Source organism: Oncorhynchus clarkii, chromosome 20, assembly GCF_045791955.1.
Source record: "Oncorhynchus clarkii lewisi isolate Uvic-CL-2024 chromosome 20, UVic_Ocla_1.0, whole genome shotgun sequence".
Lineage (NCBI taxonomy): Eukaryota > Metazoa > Chordata > Actinopteri > Salmoniformes > Salmonidae > Oncorhynchus > Oncorhynchus clarkii.
The window spans coordinates 69,135,341-69,155,218 of record NC_092166.1 but is presented as its reverse complement, the minus strand read 5'-3'; the positions used below and the strand labels follow the sequence as shown (position 1 = coordinate 69,155,218).

Genomic DNA, 19,878 nt, shown 5'->3' with positions numbered 1-19,878 from the left:
TGTAATCCGTGATTGACTGCCATATACATCTCGTGTCTGAGTCGTTGAATTGTGACTCTACTTTGTCTCTATACTAGCTTGTTTGATTGTCTTGCGGAGGGAATAGCTACACTGTTTGTATTTGGTCATGTTTCCGGGTCGCCTTGCCATGATTAAAAGCAGTGGTTCGTGTTTTCAGTTTTGCGCAAATGATACCATCAATCCACGGTTTCTGGTTGGGGAAGGTTTTAATTGTCACCGTGGGTACAACATCACCGATGCACTTGCTAATAAACTCGCTAACCGAATCAGCGTATATATCAATGTTGTTGTCTGAGGCTATTAGGAACATATCCCAGTCCACGTGATCGAAGCAATCTTGAAGCGTGAAATCAGATTGGTCGGACCAGCGTTGAACAGACCTGAGCACAGGCAATTCCTGTTTTAGTTTCTGTCTATAGGCTGGGAGCAACAAAATGGAATCGTGGTGAGATTTGCCGAAAGGAGGGCGAGGGAGGGCTTTGTATGCATCGTGGAAGTTAGAGTAGCAATGATCCAGAACGCTGCCAGCCCAGATTGCGCATTCGATATCCTGATAGAATTTAGGGAGTCTTGTTTTCAGATTAGCTTTGTTAAAATCCCCAGCTACAATAAATGCAGCCTCGGGATATATGGTTTCCAGTTAAGCATAGAGTCCAATGAAGTTCTTTCAGGGAGGTCGAGGTGTCTGCTTGGGGGGGGATATACAGTCGTGGCCAAAAGTTTTGAGAATGACACAAATATGAATTTTCACAAAGTCTGCTGCCTCAGTTTGTATGATGGCAATTTGCATATACTCCAGAATGTTATGAAGAGTGATCAGATGAATTGCAATTAATTGCAAAGTCCCTCTTTGCCATGCAAATTAACTGAATCCCCAAAAAACTTTTCCACTGCATTTCAGCCCTGCCACAAAAGGACCAGCTGACATCATGTCAGTGATTCTCTCGTTAACACAGGTGTGAGTGTTGACGAGGACAAGGCTAGAGATCACTCTGTCATGCTGATTGAGTTCGAATAACAGACTGGAAGCTTCAAAAGGAGGGTGGTGCTTGGAATCATTGTTCTTCCTCTGTCAACCATGGTTACCTGCAAGGAAACACGTGCCGTCATCATTGCTTTGCACAGAAAGGGCTTCACAGGCAAGGATATTGCTGCCAGTAAGATTGCACCTAAATCAACCATTTATCAGATCATCAAGAACTTTAAGTAGAGCGGTTCAATTGTTGTGAAGAAGGCTTCAGGGTGCCCAAGAATGTCCAGCAAACGTCAGGACCGTCTCCTAAAGTTGATTCAGCTGCGGGATCGGGGCTTCACCAGTACAGAGCTTGCTCAGGAATGGTAGCAGGCAGGTGTGAGTGCATCTGCACGCACTGTGAGGCGAAGACTTTTGGAGGATGGCCTGGTGTCAAGAAGGGCAGCAAAGAAGCCACCTCTCTCCAGGAAAAACTTCAGGGACAGACTGATATTCTGCAAAAGGTACAGGGATTGGAGTGCTGAGGACTGGGGTAAAGACATTTTCTCTGATGAATCCCCTTTCCGATTGTTTGGGGCATCTGGAAAAAAGCTTGTCCAGAGAAGACAAGGTGAGCGCTACCATCAGTCCTGTGTCATGCCAACAGTAAAGCATCCTGAGACCATTCATGTGTGGGGTTGCTTCTCAGCCAAGGGAGTGGGCTCAATTACAATTTTGCCTAAGAACACAGCCATGAATAAAGAATGGTTCCAACACATCCTCCGGGAGCAACTTCTCCCAACCATCCAGGAACAGTTTGGTGACAAACAATGCCTTTTCCAGCATGATGGAGCACCTCGCCATAAGGCAAAATAAATAACTAAGTGGCTTGGGGAACAAAACATTGATAGTTTGGGTCCATGGCCAGGAAACTCCCCAGAACTTAATCCCATTGAGAACTTGTGGTCAATCCTCAAGAGGCAGGTGGACAAACAAAACCCACAAATTCTGACAAACTCCAAGCATTGATTACGCAAGAATGGGCTGCCATCAGTCAGGATGTGGCCCAGAAGTTAATTGACAGCATGCCAGGGCGGATTGCAGAGGTCTTGAAAAAGAAGGGTCAACACTGCAAATATTGACTCTTTGCATTAACTTCATGTAATTGTCAATAAAAGCCTTTGACACTTATGAAATTCTTGTAATTATACTTCAGTATTCCATAGTAACATCTGACAAAACTTTTAGGCACGACAGTGCACGGCTGTGATTATAATCGAAGAGAATTCTCTTGGTAGATAATGCCGTCGGCATTTGATTGTAAGGAATTCTGGGTCAGGTGAACAAAAGGACTTGAGTTCCTGTATGCTGTTATGATCACACCACGACTCGTTAATCATAAGGCATACATGCCCTTCTTCTTACCAGAGAGATGTTTGTGTCTGTCTACGTGATGCGTGAAGAAACTGGGTGGCTGTACCGACTCTGATAACATATCCCGAGTGAGCCATGTTTCCGTGAAACAGAGAATGTTACACTCTCTGATGTCTCTCTGGAAGGCAACCCTTGCTTGAATTTTGTCTACCTTGTTGTCAAGAGACTGGACATTGGCGAGTAGTTTACTTGGGAGCGGTGAGCGATGTGCCCATCTACGGCGCCTTACCAAAAGGCCGCTCCATCGTAGTTGTTTTGGGTCGCCTACTGGGATCCGATCCATTGTCCTGGGTGGTGGTCCAAACAGAGGATCCTCTTCGGGAAAGTCGTATTCCTGGTCGTAATGTTGATAAGTTGACGTTGCTCTTATATCCAATAGTTCTTCCCGGCTGTATGTAATAAGACTCAAGATTTCCTGGGGTAACAATGTAAGAAATAATACATCAAAAAAACAAAATACTGCTGTTTTCTAAGAACGCGAAGCGAGGCAAACATCTCTGTCAGCGCCATAGTCGAGTGAACCAAGGGTTATATCTGTTCTTAGTTCTAAAATTTCTGAAAGGATCATGCTTATTTAAAATGGTGAGGAAAGCACTTTTAAAGAACAACCAAGCATCCTCTACTGACGGGATGAGGTCAATATCCTTCCAGGATACCCGGGCCAGGTTGATTAGAAAGGCCTGCTCACAGAAATGTTTTCGGGAGCCTTGACAGTGATGAGGTGTGGTCGTTTTATCACAGACCCATAACAGACGCAGGCAATGAGACAGTGATCGCTGAGATCCTGGTTGAAAACAGTAGAGGTGTATTTAGAGGGCAAGTTGGTCAGGATTATATCTATGAGGGTGCCCGTGTTTACGGATTTGGTGTTGTACCTGGTAGTTTCCTTGATAATTTGTGTGAGATTGAGGGCATCTAGGTTAGATTGTAGGCTGGCCGGGGGTGTTAAACATATCCCAATTTAAGTCACCTAGCAGTACGAACTCTGGCGATAGACGAGGGGCAATCAATTCACACATGGTGTCCAGGGCAAAGCTGGGACCTGAGGGGGGTCTATAACAAGCGGCAACAGTGAGGGACTTATTTCTGGAGAGATGGAGAGATTGATCTTTAAAAGTAGAAGCTCAAACTGCATATACCTGGATAGTATGCCAGAACTCTATAGGCACTCTACAGTATATTGCAATTCCTCTCCCTTTAGCAGTTCTGTCTTGACAGAAAATGTTGTAATTGGGGATGGAAATTTCGGCATTTTTGGTGGTCTTCCTAAGCCAGGATTCAGATTCAGCTAGAACATCTGGGTTGGCGGAGTATACTAAAGCAGTGAATAAAGCAAACTTAGGGAGGAGGCTTCTGATGTTAACATGCATGAACCCAAGGCTTTTACAGTTGCAGAAGTCAACAAATGAGAGTGCCTGGGGAATGGGAGTGGTGCTGGGGTCTGCAGGGCCTAGGTTAACCTCTACATTACCAGAGGAACAGAGGAGGAATAGGATGAGGGTACGGCTAAAGGCAATAAGAACTGGTTGTCTAGTGCGTTGGGAACAGAGAATAAAAGGAGCAGATTTTTGGCTGTGGTAGGACAGATTCAGGGCATAGTATACAAACAAGGGTATGGTAGGGTGCGAGTACAGTGGGGGTAAACCTAGGCATTGAGTGACGATGAGAGATGTTGCATCTCTGGAGGCGCCAGTTAGAGGTCGACCGATTATGGTTTTTCAATGCCGATACCTATTATTGGAGGACCAAAAAAACGCGATACCGATTAATCGGACAATTTTTTAAATTTTTTTAATATATATATATATATTTGTAATAATGACAGTTACAACAATACTGAATGAACACTTATTTTAACATATTATAATACATCAATAAAAGTATTTAGTCTCAAATAAATAATGAAACATGTTCAATTTGGTTTAAATAATGCAAAAACAGTGTTTGAGAAGAAAGTAAAAGTGCAATATGTGCCATGTAAAAAAGCTCATGTTTAAGTTTCTTGCTCAGAACATGACAACATATGAAAGCTGGTGGTTCCTTTTAACACGAGTCTTCAAGGGGGCTATCTGAGGCATGTTGAGCAGTGCTAGGGGCTCCACATTAAAATAAAACAATGAGCTCTCCCCTGAACAACAGTATACAAGGCGTATTGACATGAGAGAGAGGCATAAAGCAATCACAGGTGTTGATTGGGAGAGTTAAGACAACAACGGGTGAGACAACAATGGGTAAACGGCTGAGACATCAAAAATTGGTAAATCGCGATGAATGGTTAGAGGGGGTCAGTTAGCTACACACAGGGCCTGAGTTCGAGGCTGGGACCGACAGATAAACAAAATGAAGTACCATGTTATTAATGAACAGTCCAGCAGGCATCAGCTGTGTAGCTGAGTGAACATAGGGTCCAATGAAGGGTCCAATGACCAGCAATTCTTCCTTTGGTCACCTTTCCTTCCAGTTCTCTGCTGCCACTGACTGGAACGAACTGTAAAAATCACTGAAGCTGGAGATTCCCATCTCCCTCACTAGCTTTAAGAACCAGCTGTCAGAGCAGCTCACAGATCACTGCACCTGTTCATAGCCCATCTATCTACCTCATTCCCATACTGTATTTATTTATTTTGCTCCTTTTGCACCACAGTATCTCTACTTGCACATACATCTTTTGCACATCTACCATTCCAGTGTTTAATTGCCATATTGTAATTACTTTCCACCATGGCCTATTTATTGCCTTAACTTCCTTATTTGACCTTATTTGCACTCACTGTATATAGACTTTGTTTTCTTTTTTTCTTACTGTATTATTGACTGTATGTTTTGTTCATTCCATGTGTAACTCTGTGTTGTTGTATGTGTCAAACTGCTATGCTTTATCTTGGCCAGGTCGCAGTTGCAAATGAGAACTTGTTCTCAACTAGCTTACATTCTACACTTGCATTGCTTGCTGTTTGGAGTTTTAGGCTGGGTTTCTGTACAGCACTTTGAGATATCAGCTGATGTACAAAGGGCTATATAAATACATTTGATTTGAAATAAAGGTGAAATAAAAAAAATAAAAAAACATAGATGAAACAGGGAGCCATTCGGTAGTTGATTACTACGCTAGGCGAGCGGGAGACACGGCGTTCAGGAAGCCAAGTTAGCGGGCCGGGGCTAGTCGATGAATCATCACCAACATCCTTGACGCAGAGGCCGGTTGAGAGCACATCGGCCGAATAATGTCAGCAGACCAGTAGTGATGGATTGGCAGGTATTATCCGGGCTAAAGCGGCTGGTGTCCGAGCCCAAAGATAAAGACCGCTAGCAGTGGCTAACAAGGACTAAATAGCGAGTAGCTAACTAGCTGTCTAGCTTCAGATGGCTAGCTCTTGATGGAGGTTCCAGTTATAAGGTCTAAAAAATAGCAGATCCGTACCACATGGGTGAGGTGGGTTGCAGGAAGGTATATTTAATTCGAAAATGGAAAAAAAGAGATTGAAATATAATGAAATGTATACAAAAAAAGAAAAATACAGAATATTTACATGGGACAAAAACAAACATGTCTTACTGCTGCGCCATCTTGGAATTAATTATTTTGCAATGTGCTCCACCTTATAATATTATAATTTTTTTATTTTCTTAAATATAAATAATTTTTGGTTTAGATTTTTCCCCGATTTAGTTAATTTTGTAACAATATTTTAACATTATGCACTATGCAAAGCTTCAAAAATCATTGATACACATAGCCTTTTACCGCAGACTTTTATTTTGAAAGCAATATCGGAAGTCTTGATCTTACTGCTGGGACACTGTTGCTGCCATGAAGCGAATGAGACAAATCATGCATTTAGCGTTTCTTGGACCGACAGATGAATGCAATTTAATTACGTTTTCCATGGTACGCAAAACTATTTTAATTGCAAATTAGTGATATGGCAGGAGAACGATTTACATGGAACGTTTGCCTCAAAGACTTGCTCTACTCGAGACAAATTTTAAAGTTACAACCTTGACGCACGTTGGAATTTGTTGTGACAGACAGCTAGACAGGGATTAAAGAAAGAAATACGACAGAAATACGACAAAATCAACATTACTTGGAAAATAGTAAAATTACCACTATCGCAGAAACTGCTGTTGCTCTTGGGTTTTTGGAGAAGGCCAAACACAGGCAACTACAGAGTCATTAGTTCCCCAGCAAAGTGGGAGGAAAACCTCAGTTGGACATCCCAAGTCTTCCTGAGTTAGCATGTGGAAAATGACAACTTCCTACAGCACGTGCACCGAATACAACAGGGTTCCGGTCCAAACACTTAAAAGACACACCCTATCCCCACAGCCCTCAAATTAAGTGGACACTTCTGACGAGTATACACTTGCAGGGTGAGGAAGGAATGATTTTTAAATGGACCACCATGTCCAGAAATGTGTATCTCGTTCATCCCTGGAGAGACAAATTTCCCGTGTTTTCACCCGTATATGCGCTACAGTCAATTGAGTGCATGTCTACTTATTAAATATAATTATTAATAAATGCCTACTGTATGATAGCTAGCACATGAATTAGCTACCGAACATTAGCCTGAGACGTGTTTGTGCCGTCATGTGCATTAGTAGCACAACTTATAACTTATTTGCATTTGTTTTTACTTACACTTGTATGGTGACCTCTCCATTGATTTTGTTATCGTGGACTTTTCTTAACGGATGTACAATCGTCACAAAATGAATTATGGGGAGTTTCAGGCCCGGGGTGAACATAATTGTACACTCGCAAAGCCGACTAAAGATGAGGGCTGAGGGGCTTACGTTGCAAACTTCCCTTGCTTGGATAAACATTTGGACCGTCCTCAAAGATGGCGATGGGTATTCCCCCAAGGGCATAAGGCGAGAGTAAGTGGGCGAAGGTGTGTCTTTTAAGTGTTTGGGCCACTGGCCTGGTGTAGGCCTTACTGTGAAATGCTTACTTACGAGCCCTTACCTACGAACCCTCTCTTCTAAAGTTATCTGCCGAAATTGTTGCAACCCCTTTTATTAGCCTATTCAACCTATCTTATGTATCGTCTGAGATTCCCAAAGATTGGAAAGCTGCCGTGGTCATCCCCCTCTTCGAAGGGGGTGACACTCTAGACCCAAACTGCTACAGACATATCTATCCTACCTGCCTTTTTAGGGTCTTCGAAACCCAAGTTAACAAACAGATCACCGACCATTTCGAATCCCACTGTACCTTCTCCGCTATACCTCAGCCACGCTCAAGGTCTTAAATGATATCATAACCGCCATCGATAAGAGACAATATTGTGCAGCCATATTCATCGACCTGGCCAAGGCTTTCGACTCTGTCAATCACCACATTCTTATCGGCAGACTCAAAAGCCTTGGTTTCTCAAATGACTGCCTCGCCTGGTTCACCAACTACTTCTCTGATAGAGTTCAGTGTGTCAAATCGGAGGGCCTGTTGTCCGGACCTCTGGCAGTCTGTATGCGGGTGCCACTGGGTTCAATTCTCGGGCCGACTCTCTTCTCTGTATACATCAATGATGTCACTCTTGCTGCTGGTGATTCTCTGATCCACCTCTACACAGACGGCACCATTCTGTATACCTCCGGCCCTTCTTTGGACACTGTGTTAACTAACCTCTAGACAAGCTTCAATGCCATACAACTCTCCTGTGGACCGCCTTCCCTTGTTTTACAACCCTGGGCCCAATATTACTGTTGTAGAGCAGCTTATGCCATTTAGGGGCCGCTGCCCCTTCAGGCAGTTCATACCGTCTAAAACAGCAAAATATGGAATCAAGATCTGGGCTGCCTGTGATGCTGCTTGTGAACTTGCAAGTGTATACGGGGAAGCCAGGTGGAGGAGGCCCTGAGAAGAACCAAGGGATGCATGCGGGTTGTCCTGGACGTGTCACAAGGACTCCGTGGCCACAACATCACATGCGTTAACTTTTGACTTCGCACAATCTGGGACAGGAGCAACTCAAGAGGAAGCTGACGATGGTAGGAACAGTATGAAAAAACAAGCCACCTCCCACCTCAGCTGTTGAATACACGGAACAGGCCTATCAATTCCTCTAAGTTCGTGTTCATGGCCGACATGTCCCTAGTGTCCTTCGTGCATTTGATTAATCAGTGATGTGAGAGGAGCACACTAAACGGCTGGGATCATCCCACTGCTGCCACCAGTGTAACTACTGTGGCGTAACAGTTGGAGAGGGGCTTGAACTTGCAAACTTGTTGCAGGACAAGCACACTACCAAAGGTCCAGATCCCTTGGTAAGAGGATGTGGTCTGCTGTTGGGTAGTAGCAAAAATATGCTGGGATCCATAGTGAGCTTCTTGTGTCCATCAGAGCCTTGAGTGTAGTTATGATGTGCAACATTGTTGATGATATTAATGTTACTCTGCTATGATTCCAGCTCAAGCTGACATTGTGATGACTTTTTTCCAGTATTTCAGAGCCAGTTGGCAAGGACAAACAACTTTTATCCCTACGATCCTCCATCTGATGAAGGACCAAATGGGACTGAGCTTGACCCCTGCTCCCTCAGTTCAGGGGTTAAACTATGCAAGCTCTGTGGCTGTCTTGGTCAGAAAGTCTGCTCTAAATGCCATGCAGTCCTACTGCAGCAAAGAACACCAGACGACTATAGACTGGAAACACTGTCACAAGAAAGAGTGTTGCAAGCAAGGTGATTATTGTGCACCCTTAGACCAGGGAGGGGGAGGGGGGGGGCAGGACCGAGTTTGGGAAACCCCTACCCTGGACTGTTAAACTATTTGAAATTGTGTGTCCCCCCGCCTTGAAAGATAAACGTTCAATTAATCTTTAGTGCAGTCCAGTGCAGTGCCTGAGGAACATCAAAAAGAAGAGTCAAGTGAAACAGTGGGGTACGCACAGAATAGCATGGAATGCACCTCTTCAGTTGATGGTAAAAAGTTAGACTGCATTGTATTTACTTATCTAGTGCTTTCGTTAAGGCGGGTCATCAAAAGCAGAGGGAAGGGAGAAAATATTTGGCATTGGACACAGCCTAAATATTAGTCTATACATTATTGCCATTTCTGTTGTATGAAAGTATGAATCTTTTTCAACAGATGAGACAGAACTTGCTTTATCATAACCGAAAAGCAAAATACCTAATATTAGTCCATTGTTTGTTTGCTTCAAATCCAGTTTAAAAAGGTTGCTGTAATGGAATGTCATTTGAGCATTACATATCAATAAATGCAATTTGCATGTTAAAATGTCATGATGCACCTTCCACAATTGTTTGTGTCCATTCTTTAAACTAAGGTCAAAGTTATCGCAAATCCATGTTCATAGGCTGGAGTGTTTACAGACATATTTAATCTCTCCCTATCCCAGTCGGCTGTCCACACATGCTTCAAGATGGCCACCATTGTTCCCCTACCCAAGAAAGCAAAGGTAACTGAATTAAATGACTATTGCCCCGTAGCACTCACTTCTGTCATCATGAAGTGCTTTGAGAGGCTAGTTAAAGATCAAATCACCCCTGCCTTCACTAGACCCCCTTGACCAACTTCAATTTGCTAACTGCCCAATAGATCCACTGACGCACTGCCCTATCCCATCTGGACAAGAGGAATACCTATGTAAGAATGCTGTTCATTGATTATAGCTCAGCATTCAACACCATAGTACCCTCCAAGCTCATCATTAAGCTTGAGGCCCTGGGTCTGAACCCCGCCCTGTGCAACTGGGTTCTGGACTTCCTGACGGGCCACCCCATGGTGGTGAAGATAGGAAACACCTCCACTTCACTGGGGCTCCACAAGAGTGTGTGCTCAGCCCCCTCCTGTACTCCCTGTTCACGTACGCCTCCAACTCAATCAACAAGTTTGACGACAACAGTAGTAGGCCTGATTACCAACAATGACGAGACAGCACCACAGGGAGGTGGTGAGGGCCCTGGGTATGCGGTGCAATGAAAATAACCTCTCAACGTCAACAAAGCAAAGGAGCCTATCGTGGACTTCCAGAAACCGCAGAGGGAACACACACCCCTATCCACATTGACAGGATTGCAGTGGAAGGCTCAGGAGACTGAAGAAATTTGGCTTGGCACCTAAAACCCTCAAACTTTTATAGATGCAAGTCAGTTATGAACAAATTCTTATTTACAATGAAGACCTACCAAGGCCAACCCTAACCCGGATGACGCTGGGCCAATTGTGTGCCACCTGATAGGACTCCCAATCAATGCCGGTTGTGATACAGCCTTGAATCGAACCCGGGTCTGTAGTAACGCCTCTAGCACTGAGATGCAGTGCCTTAGACTGCTGTGCCACTCGTATCACCGCCCGCAACCGGAGGGCTCTCCAGAGAGTGGTGCAGTCTGCCCAGCGCATCACCAGGGGCACACTACCTGTCCTCCAGGACACTTACAACACTCAATGTCACAGGAAGGCCAAAAAGATAAAGGACAACAACCACCCGAGCCACTGCCTGTTCACCCCACTATCATCCAGAAGGCGAGGTCAGTACAGGTTCATCAAAGCTGGGACCGAGAAACAGCACTCTCTCAAGGCCATCAACCTGTTAAACAGCTATCACTAGCACATTTCAGGGTACTGCCCTTTATGAAGACTTGACATCACTGGCCACTTTAATAATGGAACAGTCACTAATAATGTTTACATATTTTGCATTCCCATCTCATGTCTATACTGTATTCTATTATACTGCATCTAGTCTATGCCACGCTGACATTGCTTGTCCAAATATTTATATATTCCTAATTCCATTCCTCTATTTAGAAGTGTGTATTGTTAGATATTACTGCACTGTTGGAGCTAGAAACAAGCATTTCGCTAAACACGCATGTCCAATAACATTTGATGAATCAGGTGAAATTATGACTAGTTCATAATCTTGCATACCCTGATAAAAGCTTTAACGAGGGAGATCACAATTGGATAAGTGAATATTTAATTGTGCACAATGGGGCAAAATAACATTTAAAACAAGAACATAATGACTGACTGCTTACGTGTGCTTAGTTGGTAGACCAAATATACAGTACGTATCAACTATTGAAACAAAATCCACGGTGAAATGATTTGTCTATTTTAGCATTAAAACATGACTGTTCTTAAATAGCACTTAAAATGACCAAAAACTGAATGAGAAAAGACATCCGAGGTACATAGTTACTAATAAAACTCAGATGCACAAGGTTGCATGATGAATGTTCCACTCCACGTTACACCATTTTCTTGACTTCAGAAGCAAAGAGTTATCAAAATGGAATATGTACAAAATATAGTCGTAATAATGACAAATTGGTAAGCCTTGCAACACAATCCTAAATAACATTCAATCTGGAGATTATTCATAACAGTTAACTTGACTGTAAAAACCATTTAAAGAATAAGGTTAGGAATCTTGAATGTCTGCTTGTAGGGTTGTGTGGACAAACATGCACTGAGAAATGATAGGATAACATCTTAAAACCTACATTAGAAAAATTAAATGCTTCAATAAAAAGAAATTGTCAGTCAGACTGCCTCATTTAATATCAAGCAAGAGAGTCATTTAAAAACAAATAAAACTGCTAAAATACAGCATTTCCCCTAGTATCAAATCACCATTAAGGTGATTAGGAGGGGTCCCCGACTTGCCGATTAAAATGTACAGGTTCAGAGTCCCAATGTAACGGGTCACAACAGAGCAAGTTCCCCTGTGACTATTAAAAAAATAAAATAAAAAAGATTGCAGGCATAAATATTTACGTCGTCTTCCTGAATCCTTTCAAGATGGGGTAGATGTTTTCAAATGCTTCATAAATTTCTCCTCTGACCTTTGCACCTTGAAATAAGCAGCAAAAGGGATAGTAAAGTTACATTTGACAACAAATGCCCTTACTCTATGTTATTAGGAAAGGGAGAAAAACCTCACCTGTTAATACAACTTTGCCTGAAACGAATATCAGCAGGACAATTCTGGGTTTGATCATTCTGTAGATTAGCCCAGGGAACAACTCAGGTTCATAACTGGAAAAATAAGGGAAACAAATTAGGCCTACTTCTAATCTTTGCTCCCAGTACTAAATCACTTTAAAATACCAATCTTAGTATTATAAACAATGTACAAAATATGGCAGAATTACCAGTATAAGAATGCATCCCATCAGATATTACAGGCTTTAATTTTGCAGTAGTGAATATGACAAACCTGCTGAACTGTTGGTGAGTTAGTACAAGTCCCTCTAACCGAATGGGGAATTTGACGTCACAGCTGCCCACCATGTTCTGAATCTTGAAATCAAGAAATTTGGCTGGGAAGCCCAACTTCTGCACAACTCTGGCGTATTTCCTGGCCGCCAAGCGGGACTGCTCTTCACTAAAGGGGTAGGGGAGAGCATGAGGAGGTCTTTAAACAGATTTTGTTTTGACATGTTTTGTGTTCTTTAAAAAAAAAAGATAATAACCTTTTGGCTCCCGTGCAAACCATTTTTCCAGAACTGAAGATAAGTGCAGTTGTTCTTGGCTCTCGTATTCTCATGATTACAGCAGCAAATCGCTGTAAGACAAGAACAGTTGAGAAAGTTTAACATTTTGTCAATAGAACAGTGTCTTGGTGGGACATTCTCAGACCTGAAGCAACATGCCTTGTGGGCTTATTCTAGTTACATTTTAGCCTGGTCCTATTTCACCTTTCCCTGGGCCCTGACAATGATTTGTGCAAATGAAGAATAACAATTTATGCTTACCTTGGGGTTGTACTCAGCATTTCTAGCTCGCAGTGCTATTGTTTTCAAGTCAAGTTTGCAGCCCAAGTTCACAGTGGATACGATGTTCCTAAAAACAAAAGGAAATAAACCATGCCATCAGGATGGAGATTCTCGCTGTTGATATGGTCCCATCACTATTCACCTTCATCTATTAGCTTCTTGTATTTCAGCTTTATAGGAGTACAGGAGACTAATGAACTGTTCAGGAACACTTACTGTAACTGAGGGACAATCCCAGAACTCTCAGAGGCAGGAGTGGCAGGTGTGATGGGTGTCATGGGGGTTAGCGGTGTAGCGGTGTAGAGGGGAGTGTTTCCTGGCAGTGTGGTGGTGGTGACCGTTTGGGAGTGATAAAGCTGTGGTGTCTGTCCCAAACCCCCTGGCACCCCAGCCTGCTGGGCCGAAGCCTGCTGCTGCTGTTGTTGCCGCTGCTGCTCTTCCAGGAGAGACAGGCTGTTTGTGTTCGTGACAGGTTGGGGAGTCAGACCACTGCCATAGGGCATCATGGGGCTGAAAATGGGCATACCAGGAGTCATTGCCCCCTTTGACAGATGGAAGAACAAATCTCTCAATTAGGCTAGTTGAATCTAAAAACATTTGAGCAATGTTGTTCCTGTGTTGACAACAATAACGTCTCACTCAAATTTGTTACCTGAGGGGAGGCAAGACCCTGGAAAGGAGGCAAACTGTTGTTCTGCTCCATGTCCTCAAATTATGAAGCGTTCACTTGACTGGCCGTCTCAAAGGCCTGCAATTCTCTGAGGAGTAGGATTGATAATTTCGACAAGTCATGAATCGCAATAGCAGAGCGTAGCAGCGAACCCCTTAGATCGCTTCTTTTGACCAGAAAGAACAGACAAATCACATACAGAAAGTTGGCTAAGCATTGAGACAGGGGAAATCGGTGGCAAACACTTGTCAATGGAAACTTGACCAATCACTCAACTAGACCACATAATGGCAGCAGTACCTAACTAACTATAGACAGCTAATTTATCTAATTAGTTAACCTTTGCAGCCAGACAGTCAGCTAACAAACGTTAACTAAGTTAGCTACCGCTACAGTGGCGCGCGAACTTTAACATAGCTATCTAGCACTTTAACACCACGCATTGAAATTCAATGCAACTTTGCAATGTATGCTTTTGTTTACAGAAACCCTGCAACTTCGTGTGAACGTAAAAAAACAGTTTGGCGCAAATTTCGCACCTGACTTGCAGTTGACCAGGTTAGCGTAGTAGTTACGTTAGCCAACGCAAGCTAGCTACTGCCATGGCAACACTCGTGTGGTCGTTAGTGTTTTGCTCACTAAGTGATGCTGTTGTGTTGAGAAGGGACTCCGTAAATATGTCAAATACTCACCCCCGTCTCTATAACATTCAAAGGAGCTTTTGCTAGCTGATGGTTCCACGGATTCATGCACTTGTTCATGCACTAAACAGCGACATCAGTGACCACTTCCGGTGTCAAAGTTCCTAAGCCTTTTCCGATGAGGTTTAACCGCGGGTTCCTAATACATTCTTGATTATTTTCTCTGACATGGTACAAGGGCACAGTTCCCCCAAATCAAAAACAGAAAGTGCTGTTCAAGAAAAAATAAAAGATAATATATTTTCTTGGCCTGAGCGTGTGTAGTCTTTGATTAAATTTAACGGCGGTTGGCATCCAATACATTTTGCATTACCGCCACCTACTAGACTGGCGTAGGCCCTTACACTTCCCTTAAAAAAATAATAACAAAATTAAAAATTAAAAAAATACCCTACCGTCTAACAGTACACTAACATTTGTTTTATTTTTTATAAAAATACTCCACTTTCTATCTATTTAGCCCTACTTGAGACCAACAGCCTGAAAGAATGGGACACTACCAATTAAAACATCACATAAATCTTTTGATGTCAAGTCTCACACACACACATACCTTTTGCAGCTGCCACCACAACCTATTTTCTGTGACTACGTTCCATCCCTGCAGTACAGTTGATAACCATTGCTATAAATGCCAAAAATCCAATCTTCCTGAAACATATATCACTTGTTGGTTTATCCCTCTGTACTGGTACAGATCTAATACTCACAGCACTCCTCTCCCTCCCCCTTAACCTTTCTCTACTTTCTTCACTGCCTCAGTATATGACAACTTCTGCACTATTCTAACCCTGGAAACCTCAACCAGCTTCTCGCACGGGACATTTCTGATCCCCAGCCACATGGGCACCCCTACAATTAACACTCACCACTACTTTCCCCAATGCTACACATTCGTTTGTCTCATGCCCTTCTGCACACCTAGGAACCTCCCTCCTCCACACTGCTGCCACATGCCCATAAACTTGGCACCTGTAACAGCGTAATGTATTTGGTACAAAAGCTCGTACAGGAGGGTGGGTGTAATTTGTGGAACGTTCCAACAGGAATATGTTCCAAAAACTTTGTAAATAAGAAGGTTGCCAACAAACAACGTATACAGAGTTGTATAGCGGCCGAATAAGATTCCGGGTAGGGAGGGGGCTATTTCATTAAGTTTTCACTCACCACGTTAATTCTCGAAAAATGTCTCTGGTAGCCTATGGACAAACATTAACAATAAGCTACGTGGTGATTCGGCAGCTAGTTAGCTAGGTGAATTGATTATGCTACTTTGTATACATTGTTTGTTAGCAACTTTGTACTTTAAGACGTTTTTGGAACAGATTCCTGTTGGAACGTTCCACAAATTATACCCACCCCATACAGGATAACTTATATATCATAACATCACTTTGTCAGGCAGACTCAACATCAAAACTCAAAAGAACCGACAATGACTCTTTCTCCACTCACACCACCCGGTCTGCGTCACACCAAACGAGGAGCATCACAAACACTGGGAATCTTCCCATTCGGTTGGTCAGCTTTCACATTTACCGCTACCCCAGCAATCACTCATTTTAATGGCACCCTTTTCTTGAGAGCAAAACAATTCACGTCTCTTGCCCCCATTCATTTAGCACAGAGCACCTGCTCCCTCTGACCAGCAGAAACACAATCACCACAAGACCACTTCTGGTTCCCCTCACCGATTCCACAGCAGTAACTGTTTTCACCCACCTTGAAACTACAAATGGATCAGCCAAAAGGCAAGGGTCCACTTTTTCCAAAATCTTCACTCCTGCCAGACTCATCTTTATCCTGACCCATGTGTAGTCTTCCTGGCCTGAGCATGCTTAGATAGGATTTTTGCTTTTATGGCACAGGTTGTAGTGCACATGCCTTGATCCACATGGTCACTGGTTCAACCCCTTCTTCTGCAGTTGCCCCTCAATTACATTGGTGGCAGCAGAAGAATAATCCCTGGTTTCTGTTCTTTGTCAGAAGCATTCCCCTGGCTGCATAGGGGTTTTAATGTGTAGTACACCTCTGAGGAGTTGCGTATGAAAATATTACCACAAATAGGTCTGGACAGTTATGGCACAGCGGGGTTGTGGATCCAGTTCTGAATGTCCAAACTCAATCTCTACAGTTGTAAACACCCCTATTTGGCAAAAAGTATTATTGCGAGCCTTAACCAACTCTCTTCTAAAGGAGCCAATTCCAATCATGGGACCAATGGCATATACACTGTGTACAAAACATTAGGAACACCTGCTCTTTCCATGACAGACTGACCAAGTGAAAGCTATGATGCCAACTGTTACATCCACTTCAGTGTAGATCAAGGCTGCCTAACCCTCTTCTCGGAAATCTGTCATGTAGTTTCAGTCCAACCCTAATTTAGCATATCCGATCCAGCTAGTTAAGGTCTGGTTGAGCAGCTAATTAGTAGAATCAGGTGTTAAATTAGGGTTGGACTGAAAACCCACAGGACAGTAGATCTCCAGGAAGAGGGTTGGGCAGCCCTGGTGTAGATGAAGGGGAGGAGAGGTTAATGAAGGATTTTAAAGCTTTGAGACATGGATTGTGCCCCATTCAGAGGGTGAATGGGCAAGACAAATTATTAAGTGCCTTTGAACTGGGGTATTGTAGTAGGTGCCATGCGCACTGGTTTGAGTGTGTCAAGAACTACAACACTGCAGGGTTTCCACGCTCAACAGTTTCCTATCCATATCAAGAATGGTCCACCACCCAAAGGACATCCAGCCAACTTAATACAACTGTGAGAAGCATTGAATCAACATGGGCCAGCATCCCTGTGGAACGCTTTCAACACCTTGTAGAGTCCATGCCTCAACAAATTGAGCCTGTTCTGAGGGCAAAACAGGGTGCAACTTAATATTAGGAAGGTGTTCCTAATGTTTTATACACTGTGTTTGTTGGTTTTTCTAAACAGTTGTAATCATTGTAATCAAATACATTTTCAAACATTTAATGTTTAATAAAAATGGTCAGACAAAATTAACTACAGGGAACATTTTTCTTCAGCAAGAATGTAAAAAGAAAAGCAGGAGATCGGTCCAAAATATGAAAAATACAGACAAAAGTGGGAGGTTGACAGCGGCAGGTTGTTCAGTCCTTCCTGAGAGGGACTGTCTCTTCTTTGATGCCATCCTTGGTGACGATGCAGATCCTGAGGGCATCCCCGGTGTACACATCTCTCTCAGCAGCGGAGATGAAGACATCTTTGACCAGCTGCACAGCCTTCTCCTGGCTCAGGGGCAGGTGCTGCACACCCTCCATGTTCTTGAATCCAATCTGATTGTAAATTAAGAATAAAGACAAAGACGATAAGGGGCTATACAGAAACCAAGAACTGGTTTGTTCCGAACCAATACAGTATCAATTAGGCCACTAGAATGTCTAGAGTTGCCTTGAAACCGCCAAATAATACATCACTTTTTTTCCCTTTTTTCTTTTAAACACACAAACATTCAAGTCATATTGTGCTGTTGGATTGCAGTACAATCCATTGGACAGAGGTGCTTCAGGGGGAACAAAGTCCTTAAAAGATAGTGATGCTGAACTTATGCCCCTTTGTTTCTTTACCTGGTTGTCAAGCAGAGGTTGCAGCATAGCACTCGCTGAGCCTCCAGCTTTGTATGTGTCTCTCTGATAGGATCCCACTGGGTCAAAACTATAAACAGCTCCTTTACCTGAAAAGCAAAAACAATCCAATTCAGTTAGGAGAGTAATACATATTGAACTAGAAGTGGATTAAAAAAAACTAAAAAATATGCAGTGAATAAATTACATGGAAAATTAGCCAAGCATTGTGATTATAGTAATAACAGAAATAGAGCAGGAGACATACCCTCCTCATCCAAGCCACCGATGATGTTGTAAACGTAGTAGGGGAAGAATCTTCTACCGTACAGGATTGTTGACAGCATGGCTGCAATCGCTCCACTTGTCATGCACTTGTTGTTGGAGTGCTTGTACATCTACAAATATGTGTTTGAAAATGAAACATTTACAAATGCTAACTTAGTGTACAGCAGTATTCCATAACTTTCAGCTTAGCGAACTATTTTTAAAGTAACATTTATGAATGAAAGTGAAACAGTCTCAAGCCCAAGATGATCTCACCTTTAATCTTGCATCAATGATTTTAGTAAGAGTCAAGCAATCTCCATGGAATCCACTGCATCCTATGACAGTTGTATCTGTCCTGTGATAAATGAAAAACTGTATTAGTAACAGCATTTAGAGGTTGAATATTGATTTACATCCAATGTATTATGATGTTCACAAGCAGTATCCACCACCATTTAAAATGTTTTTGTTTTACCAAGACTGCATATAGAAGTGTCATCTGTGTCAATACATAAGACATTGATGAGTCACTTAGGCTGTGTTTAGACAGGCAGCCCAATTATTATATTTTCCCCTCTAATTGCTAGTTTGACCAATCACATCAGATATTTTCACAGCAAGCTCTTTCAGAACTAATCTGATAGGTCAAAAGACCAATTTCTGAAAAATATTTGTGGAGAATTTGACTGCCTGATTAAACGTAGAAATAGTAAGCCAGTTAGTGGAGTTAAACCACACCATCTGACAATGTGCCTTCGCTCATCCTTGGAAATACAATAGTGTGTGTTTGACTTACAACTTGTAGCATTTTGGAGAGTCACGGCTGTGGATTGAATAGCCTTCACTCAAACGGGTGTCAGAGGCCACAATGGCAAAGTCTTCACCGGCAACAGCAAGCACAGTCCTGGAAGCACAATACAAACTATGTTAAGACTTTGAAGCTCCCTGACAAACAAGTTAGTTTTGGCAAAACATTAATCAGCTCCGTGACATAAGTAGCTAGCTATAAAGAAACTAGTCTAACTACTGTTAGCGTCAGATACTAGCGAACGTATGCTAACTGAAATCGAAACTAAACATGTAGGTAGCGAAGTCTGTTGTTCACGTAACTAGCTAAAAGTGATCTCGATTAGTTAAGTGTTAGTTATTTGCTTCATGGGCACATTTAGTCAGACACTAACTTATATTCGATCACTGTCCGTTCTGACTGCACAACAGCATTAGCTAGTTCACGGTAACTTGCTAAGATTTGCTAGTTGGACATTCATGCTTACCCTCCGTTAAAGGAATATGGAGAGAATCGGTGCTCTACTGGTCCAGTATAGTGATATTCCTTCATTTTCCCATTATCTCCATAAACTTGTGTCGCAAACATTGTGCCGGTTAACGAGGAAACGCAAAGCCTTCAGCTTCCCAAAGACAAGTGAGAAATATCGCTGTATCACTGCAATATGGCGAACGGATATGCTTCTTCTTCTTCAACAA

The 19,878-nt window shown here is 42.7% G+C and overlaps 2 protein-coding genes across 3 annotated transcripts; both read right to left on the bottom strand.

Moving 5' to 3' along the window:
• Positions 1-11,340: 11,340 nt before the first annotated feature.
• Positions 11,341-14,629, bottom strand: LOC139375672 (TATA-box-binding protein-like). 2 transcript variants are annotated; one of them, XM_071117476.1, is made up of 8 exons: positions 14,524-14,629; positions 13,814-13,919; positions 13,378-13,703; positions 13,141-13,228; positions 12,859-12,950; positions 12,603-12,770; positions 12,327-12,421; positions 11,341-12,236 (listed from the first exon to the last, which is right to left on the bottom strand). In XM_071117476.1, exons 2-8 carry the CDS (start codon positions 13,862-13,864, stop codon positions 12,157-12,159), a joined length of 900 nt encoding a protein of 299 aa, XP_070973577.1. In that variant the 5' UTR covers positions 13,865-13,919; positions 14,524-14,629; the 3' UTR covers positions 11,341-12,156. The 2 variants fall into 2 exon arrangements, with proteins under 2 accessions (XP_070973577.1, XP_070973578.1); XM_071117477.1 differs by having other exon boundaries at positions 13,814-13,994; positions 14,524-14,613.
• Positions 14,630-17,497: 2,868 nt separating this feature from the next.
• On the bottom strand, positions 17,498-19,878 carry LOC139376809 (proteasome subunit beta type-1). Its single transcript, XM_071119744.1, has 6 exons — positions 19,668-19,878; positions 19,190-19,297; positions 18,667-18,748; positions 18,392-18,521; positions 18,127-18,233; positions 17,498-17,835 (listed from the first exon to the last, which is right to left on the bottom strand). Exons 1-6 carry the CDS (start codon positions 19,766-19,768, stop codon positions 17,650-17,652), a joined length of 714 nt encoding a protein of 237 aa, XP_070975845.1. The 5' UTR covers positions 19,769-19,878; the 3' UTR covers positions 17,498-17,649.

Excerpts from the sequence above, each read along its gene's own strand:
- LOC139375672 (XM_071117476.1), bottom strand. The coding sequence starts at position 13,864 with ATGGAGCAGAACAACAGTTTGCCTCCTTTCCAGGGTCTTGCCTCCCCT. Across the intron at positions 12,771-12,858 it reads GTTTGCACGGGAGCCAAAAG|TGAAGAGCAGTCCCGCTTGG; the intron begins GTTATTATCTTT and ends CTACCCCTTTAG. Across the intron at positions 12,237-12,326 it reads AGGCAAAGTTGTATTAACAG|GTGCAAAGGTCAGAGGAGAA; the intron begins GTGAGGTTTTTC and ends GCTTATTTCAAG.
- LOC139376809 (XM_071119744.1), bottom strand. The coding sequence starts at position 19,768 with ATGTTTGCGACACAAGTTTATGGAGATAATGGGAAAATGAAGGAATAT. Across the intron at positions 18,234-18,391 it reads CGGTGGCTTGGATGAGGAGG|GTAAAGGAGCTGTTTATAGT; the intron begins GTATGTCTCCTG and ends TTTGCTTTTCAG. Across the intron at positions 17,836-18,126 it reads AACCTCTGCTTGACAACCAG|ATTGGATTCAAGAACATGGA; the intron begins GTAAAGAAACAA and ends ATTTACAATCAG.